This window comes from Gossypium raimondii, chromosome 3 (assembly GCF_025698545.1).
Source record: "Gossypium raimondii isolate GPD5lz chromosome 3, ASM2569854v1, whole genome shotgun sequence".
Taxonomy (NCBI): domain Eukaryota; kingdom Viridiplantae; phylum Streptophyta; class Magnoliopsida; order Malvales; family Malvaceae; genus Gossypium; species Gossypium raimondii.
In genome coordinates, this window is record NC_068567.1 from 7546616 (window position 1) to 7554655 (window position 8040).

General features: G+C 34.0%; 1 protein-coding gene across 4 annotated transcripts; it reads right to left on the minus strand.

Moving 5' to 3' along the window:
- Window positions 1-916: 916 nt before the first annotated feature.
- Window positions 917-4885, minus strand: LOC105796946 (YTH domain-containing protein ECT4). 4 transcript variants are annotated; one of them, XM_012626810.2, is made up of 7 exons: window positions 4717-4885; window positions 3831-3973; window positions 3670-3743; window positions 3097-3540; window positions 2432-2977; window positions 2087-2299; window positions 917-1886 (listed from the first exon to the last, which is right to left on the minus strand). In XM_012626810.2, exons 2-7 carry the CDS (start codon window positions 3913-3915, stop codon window positions 1284-1286), a joined length of 1965 nt encoding a protein of 654 aa, XP_012482264.1. In that variant the 5' UTR covers window positions 3916-3973; window positions 4717-4885; the 3' UTR covers window positions 917-1283. The 4 variants fall into 4 exon arrangements, with proteins under 4 accessions (XP_012482264.1, XP_052484029.1, XP_052484030.1 ...); XM_052628069.1 differs by having other exon boundaries at window positions 4749-4873; XM_052628070.1 differs by lacking the exon at window positions 4717-4885 and adding an exon at window positions 4513-4648.
- Window positions 4886-8040: the final 3155 nt, after the last annotated feature.

Genomic DNA, 8040 nt, shown 5'->3' on the forward strand with positions numbered 1-8040 from the left:
TTAAAATAACTTATTTGGAATAACTTTCTAAAGTTGAAAAATCATATTACTTATAAGAAGTGTTATGAAAAGTCATAATTTATATTTTTAAAATATCAATTACAATAAAAAGACATAATCATTTATTTGGCCTCCAACTTTACAAAAAAATTATTTTAGTATTTTTTTACCTTTTTAGCTCTTAAACTTGTGCTCTTTGTCAAATCACCTCAAAATAAATAAAAAATTAACATATGTTCCTTTGTTGACTTGACATACATATGGATTGCCACGAGATTTTTACATAAGCAATTAATTTAAAATTTAAAATTAAAAAATACAAAAATATATAAAAACATATAAAAATATTTTAAAAATTTAAATTATTGAATTTATTAAAAAATATAACTTTTTTAATATTTTTATTTTTAAAAATTAATTAATTACTAACATGACATATACGTGGTCTACTACGTGGATGCCACATCAGCAGAGTAAATAGTCGTTACTACAATAATTAATCTAAATGCGATCACAGCCAATCACCCTACCTTCAGGCAGAAGAAAAGTTTAACATAAATGTCTGGAAAGAGGTGTGTGATATGAGCTCCCCAACAAAGATAAAAGTGCCTATGTGGAGAATAATAACAAATGCACTTCCAACAAAGACTCAGTTTACTGTCATTTTGCAAGGATCAACAGATTCCCTCATTAGATCACTTCCGTCCAGAGTCTCATCAAATTCATGGTGAATGGCTGAATGCCTTCACCAATCGCACAAATTCTTATCTTGCGTTTGGTGAAAAATGAACTCATACCCTTGGGTACCCTTGGGCATGGTACCACTTGATCTAGATAAAACATGATAAAAAGTAAAGTAAATAGTACACGTACAAAAGAAGAAAGAGTACACTAGGGAAACACAGGTACAGCTATCTTATCTTTGTAAAAGGAAAGGGAATTCTTTGTATCAATAATCGAAATGCAAAATGTAAAAGATTACACTGTATTCCCACTTATTCCGAGACAGAAGGCAAGAGCACTTCCACCCAAACAAAAATCTAAAACACGGTCTCACTATATTTTTTAGTGTAGATGGATTTGAAACCCAGCTTAGGTAATTAAAGGGTTGAGAAACAGCAAAAGCTGACCTGAACAAGTATTTATAGATTAACCAGCCTGTAACAATGAATATGATGATACACTCGGGTTTACAACAGTCAAGATTGCCACCATAACTACACCTGGTTTGAGTATGTTCCAGCCGAAAAATAAGCCCCAGTTAATTATAAGCCTCGGCACAATCAAGTACCCTTTTTAGCAGACACACCCCCTTCATCAAGCTGTGGGGTCTTGGGATTAAGAGGAATAGTGCCTACTGTTAAAAAACCAGGTGAGTCAGTAAATTTATTGACTTTTACCGTCACTGATCCTATGTTTACCACCTCAACAGCATCACTTTTAGTAGCAGCATCTGTAGAGATTTTAGACTCATCCTGCTTCGGATTTATGCTGAGTGAACTAATCTTTAAAGTAGATGCATCATCTTTAGCTTCAACTGCAATTTTCCCTGAACTTTCATTCATCCTTCTAGCATTAGTCCTATCACAATCTGTAGAAACAGGCTGATTAGATGAAGGAACAATTGTTCTCAATAGTTCAGGATCACTTTGCTTGGAACTTCTCTCGTGTTCATTCAGGAGTAGCTCAACACGGTTTAGCTTATTGACAGGATCGAAAGCGGGTGCTAGGACTGGATTCTCAATGCTTTTTATTAGCTGCATGGCTTTCTCTTCCTGCATGATTCTCTGACGATTTTCATAGTACATAAAGTCATCAAGTAGAGAGGTCTTCATCGCATGATTTTTGAATACTTTCAGCATCTCCATACCTTGCTTGTACATTATCTGCACTTGACAAAACATTTATAAGAAACAAAATAACACAAAGATCTCATCAAGATCATAAACCTGGAGAAAACAATTCAAAATTCACAAGCTCAGGTAGCAATGTCAGGACAGAGGAAGTAACTTTTCAAGAGAATAGCAAACCAATTTTAATATTATTGTTTGCCTTCAATTAGAGAAAGCTAAAGCTCTGAACATACCTCTTGTGTATCCCTGCTATTAGTCACTGGCTTGTTTTCATTATTGCCTAATATGATGTGTCTAAAATGGCTGTTGGGAACATCTTTAATGATGTGCCACTTGACAGGGAAGCTACCGCTCCACTTATCTTGCTGCCAAAAATCCATATCCTTCTGAAAATCAACTGGACCAATCATCTCTGCTACGCCACAAAATTGTCCACTGGCATTAACCTGCGTGACAAAGTACCATATTAGAGTAGTTAATGAATACCAGAAATAACAGAGACCTTCTAGTTGACAAAAATTCAGAAATAGCATAAAATCAACAAGTCCCCTAATATCCCAAACAGGTATAGAACTCACAGAAAAGAAGAGGAAAATGGGGCAGCCACTAGGTTTTCCTGCAGCTATTTTCTCTGCATCTTCAAAAGCACTGTCCAGTTTCTTGTTCCCATGGGGTGTTGAAGACCAAACATTATATTTAATGCTCTTGTGTACATCATCCTCACTATACGATTTTATTACAAAAAACTTTGCATCAACATAGTCAATTGGAAAATCATCCTTGTTATATTGGTCAGTATAAATAATAATGTTTCCTTCAGCATCGCTATTTCCTGCTTTACTTGTGTAGGCTTTAACCATGAGTTGATTTTTTGATCGGTTGGTTCTAGGGCCTCGATTCTGTTCAGCCCATGAATCCAGGGATCCATGTGCATCATTGAAAACTCTGCTAACATGGATCTTGGGTCGCAGTCTATCCAACACACCACGTCCAGGTGAACTTGCACCATAGTCAGAAATGGCATTACCAACAGGAAGATCTGTTTTTAGTTGATTACGATAAGATGGGAGTTTCCCACCAGGAATGTTGCCAATGGGCTGAACCGATCCAGAAGCAACTCTAACCTGCAAACATAATTAGCAATGAGAACCGTAAAACATGCCATTCAGCACAATGACATAGCATTTCCATGAAATTTCAAGAAAGTCCAATTCAATGTGAATTAGAAGCAATGCAAATGTACCTGATGAGCACGTGCTGAAGCTGACCCAGAACTAGCAGAAATGCTTTCCTGGATTGCATAATGCTTACTTTGTCCATCTGTCACCCTACTCAAGGAATCTGCCTGATTTGGAGCAGATTTTCTGGAAGCGGCTGCAGATGCCGAAGCAAGGTTATATCTCACGCCCCTTCCATCAGGTCGAGTACCAATTGATGCATGAGTATCTAAAAAAGAGTCTGTTGAACTACTTGGAATGCCATCTGGTTGAATGAGAACAGGAACATAAGCAGTTGGTGATACAGGGTTCTGATAAGGAGGAAAGGGGTAATATTGTTGTGCTCCTACAAATGAGCCATCACCCACCACGGCACCAGGTATATAAGGATTGTATGGGTTGTATGGAGACTGTGCATATCCATAGCTAGGTGTGTAATATACATAAGGCAAAGGTTCAGTTTGGGCACCCTGAAGAAGAAAAAGCATGCCTTCAGCAAATTTAGACACGATAAATAAGAAAGAAGCAACTTATCTTGGATGCAACATCCGACTATGAAAGTGTATCAATTATAGAATTAGAAAGATCAGTTTGCCCACCGCAAATTGTACATCTGGACCATCTGCACTAAAAATATTCTGGTGGTCCTCCCATTCAACGGGTGATTCAAAACCTATCCAATTACAATCAACGGTTTTCACTTGAGATTTTGTAAGTAATAGTAACACCATGTAAAATACAATTGAAGCATTTAAATTACCTGTACAATAATATCCATAGTTGGTAGCTGTAGGGTAGTACATTCCCTGATCAATAACGATCTCAGGGGCTCCTTCCTGGTACATAGCTTCTACTTGTTCAAAAAGTGGACTTGTGTTGTGGGTTTAGCAGAGAATTTTGAATCTGAAATCCAATGAAACATTAGTCATTGGTAATACAGTTATACATACAAGAAAAAGTGAAAATGGACAAGCCTATTATTGAGCAACAAATCTCAAGTAAAACCTTTTTTCCCTTCCCATGCTTACATGGGAAGGGAGAAAACAACTCATAGTAAAGTCAGCAGCACATATCAGAGCAACAATACCTTAATTAAAAGAGTCAATCAAAAGAGATGATAAGATAATCAAAAAAGGGAATCCTATAAGCAAACCACATGGTCAAGAAAGAGGCTTCTATCTTGGTTGGTCAAACCCAAAATCCCTCATGAAATGAACAAAAAAGAATAAGAAAACAATAGAGAAAAACAAATGAAAAGGTGAGCAATGGCATACACCAAACTGAAGCAGATTCCATTTAGCTATTAAGATTTGGAACTAAAGAGGGAATAAGAAAAGGGGGGGAAACGCGTCATAAGTCAGCAACTACTAAAAACACCCCAAAACAACAATTGAAATTCTCAAACTAGTTGAAGAAATCCCAACACTTGAAGAATCAAATACCCTTCCAAACACACGCATTCATATAATAAGCTCAACCATAACAGCAGAAAACCAAGTTGCAAATCAATCTTTAAGGAATAATTTCAAGTTTTCAGGTCTCCAGTTATAGTAAAAAGGGGGGGGGGGATTCAATCAAAGCAAATCAAGTTCGAAGATTAAAAAAAAAAAAGTAAAAAGGGGGGCTTTACGAAGACAGAATTCTACCGGAAAAATAAAAGAATCAAGCCTTGGTTGACCTGGAAAGTCGCTCCAAAGAAAATTCGTGCAATTTATAGAGACAGAAATGGGTTTTCTGCGACATTTCCTTCAATTAGAAACCCTAACCCCATAAAATAATAATAATATAATAAAAAGAGAAGGTAATAGGACACTTGAAAACGGCGGTTTTGATGGTGTGGAATAAAAGAGAACCAGAGAGACGTAGATTGACGATAAGGGTCACAAGTGGTTTTGTTAATATCGAGATTGCCACTCTCTTGAAACGTCGTCAGTTGGTTTCAACTTCTAAACTTAGGACCCGTGACGGTTTTGAGATGACAGTCCAATCATGTTTTTTGAAAAAGTGAAAGAGAATGCATGCCGACACTGTTTTATGAGAATGGGATTGGTTGGTCACTGATGGATGTATTAAAATATTGAGAATGAGGAAACAGTAAATTCCAATTGGCAGCAAATAGGCAAATAGGCCCAATAGGTATCATCAAATATTAATTGATATTCATTTCTGTATTAGTTGGTGTAATTTTGTCAATGTACCAAATTCAAATCTACTATAATTATATATAAAGTTTGAAACCGAAGTTTAAATCAAAATTAATTGGCACAAAAAGTTTTTAAAAGGGAAAAAAGAATTTTCTTTTCGGCGTGCCCATTTAATAAAAAAATTTTACTTAGTTGAGAAGCTAGTAGTGAATACAGAAAATATAGCGTTAAAAATCTGAATTTGATCATTATTTCGAGTATACCTCCTCATGGACAGAGCCATTTGATTCGACTCAAAAGTCCATTCGAAAAGTGAGATAGTTTGAGTAAAATTATAGGCTCGAAAAATAAGCTTGGGCAAAAAATAATATTCATTTAGAAAATTGATTGGGCTTCAGATAAGGCTTTTTTGACCAAAGCCTGACTTGAATATGCAAAAAAAAAGTTTTTTTTTATTTTTTTGTTATTTTCTTGTTGTTTTTTCACTATTTTACTACTATTTCACTATTATATTGCTACTATTTTGTTATTATTGTATAACTTGTTTTATTGTTAATTTTGTTACTATTTTATAGCCATTTGCTTGTTAAGTTGCACCTACCTTAGTGTTATTTAAGTATACATATAAATTTTTAATTTATTTTTAATTTGTTGGGAAACATTTATTTTAATGTTTTTAGTATTATATATATATATATTTTTTAAATTATATAAAAAATAATACGGCTGAGCCGGGGCGGGCTCGGGTTTTAGCATTTTTATCCAGGTTGAGCTTGGGCAAAATTTTATGCCCATTTTTTGGGTAGGGCCCAGACCTAACAAATGGGCCTAAAATTTTGATTGAGCCCAATCCGACCCATATGCACCTCTAATTCTGAGTGTTTGAATTTTTTTATTCAAGTTAGTTCCTCTGATTATTGTTCTCAGCTTTTGAACTTTTTTTATTCAAATTAGTCTCTTAACTTGGTAATTGTACTCACATTGGAGTTTGAATTTTTTTTTTGTCCAAGTTAGTTAGTTTTTAAAATTTTCTTGAAAACCCTAAAGCCTTAATGTAAGAATAATTGCAAAGTTTAGGCCTCAATGTGAGAACAACTGCCAAGTTCAGGGACTAACTTAGATAAAAAAAAGTCCAAACCCCATGTGAGAACAACTGTCTAGTTCAGGTCCTAATATGAGAATAATTACCAAGTTCAAAGGCTAACTTGAACCAAAAAATGTTTAGGCTCCAATGTAAGAGTTGTTGATAATTCAAGCCCCAAATAAGAATTTAACCCAAAAATATATTATCCATAAAATATTAAAAATATCAAAATTGAAACACTCTTTGGTTTGTTCCGCCATCCTCCCCGATAAATCATTAGGATTCGTTTTCAATAGAATCCTCCGCATTCACGGGTTCCGTCGTCCCCATCGCTCTCGATTAATGCTTAGGTCTGAATTCTCCAATGGAGCCTTAATTTAATATTTAATATTTCTATTTATTTAATAAAATAAAAACAAAATTTGTTCTTGACTCAACCTTTTCAGTCTTTATTGACTTAAGTTAAGGCTCTTGATTTTTTCTTCAATGAACAAATATTCATCTAATTATTGATGAATCTCTGTTGATGCTCTATTACATTGCTCTTTATGAGATGTTTCATAGACCTTACATATTGGAATCCTATATCATTTCATTGCTATTTATGTTTCTCTTTTCTCTCATCCTTCTATTTATCCACATACTTTTTATTTTGCTTCACAATTTTGATTTATTCATAATCGATTGGTTAAATATTTATTATGGATTGAAAACCTCTTGTGACACTTCTTTTTTATTCTAAAAGATGGAGTCGACCTTTGCGATATATAAAAAATGACCGGGTTTAAAATGCTATAAAAAATGAAAAGTCACAATATTTTTTTTATACATGTCAAAGTGATGGAAAAGAAAAAAATATCTTTTACGTATCCACCCAGTTTAGCAACTTTTGGGGAAATTATACAAAAAAAATATTTTTTTCACACCAGAAAAATTGTTTTCTGATGAATTGTATAACAAGCGTAGATTTCTTTTTTGTTTTCAATAGCCTTTTCTCTATTCTGAATAATGTATCTTTTTCCTAAGACTGAGAGTGGTAAAGTAAATAAAAAAGTAAATAATAAATAAAGTAAAATATATAAATATATAATAATCAAACCGCACCATCTTTGTAATAAGTAAATGCCTCTTTTTCTCCTGAAGTTATCGGAATTATTCGTAATAAGATATTGGCTACAGTTCAAAAGGCCTTATCAATAAAATTTTCCATTTATCTTCGATCTAGGCATAGGTAGCAATCCATTCTTTAACTCTTTTCATTACCCCTCATGAGAAAATAAAATGATCTCATAAACAAAGAAAGTGTATAGTACGAAATAACATAAAAGTATACCCATTCCATTTTTTTTTAATTCTTTGAGCCCGGAGGCTAAAGAAAAAGTGATAAAAAAAAAGTGATGAAAAGTTTTCTATTTTTATAGCAAGTTTCCTTATTAGAATTGATATTGTTCGTACCTATTGAACAATCTAATATGAATAACTCGCTATTCGCTCGGGGTATCAACCATAATAATTATGTAGGAGAGATGGTCGAGTGGTTCAAGGCGTAGCATTGGAACTGCTATGTAGACTCTTGTTTACCAAGGGTTCGAATCCCTCTCTTTCCACATTACCTTCACCTAATTCGTCAATGTAACTGACTACAATGTATCAAATCAAATAAGAACATACACTAAAGAATTAGACCCTTCTTTAGTATAGATTCTCTATTCCCAATTCCTTTTTAATATGGAATACGTAAA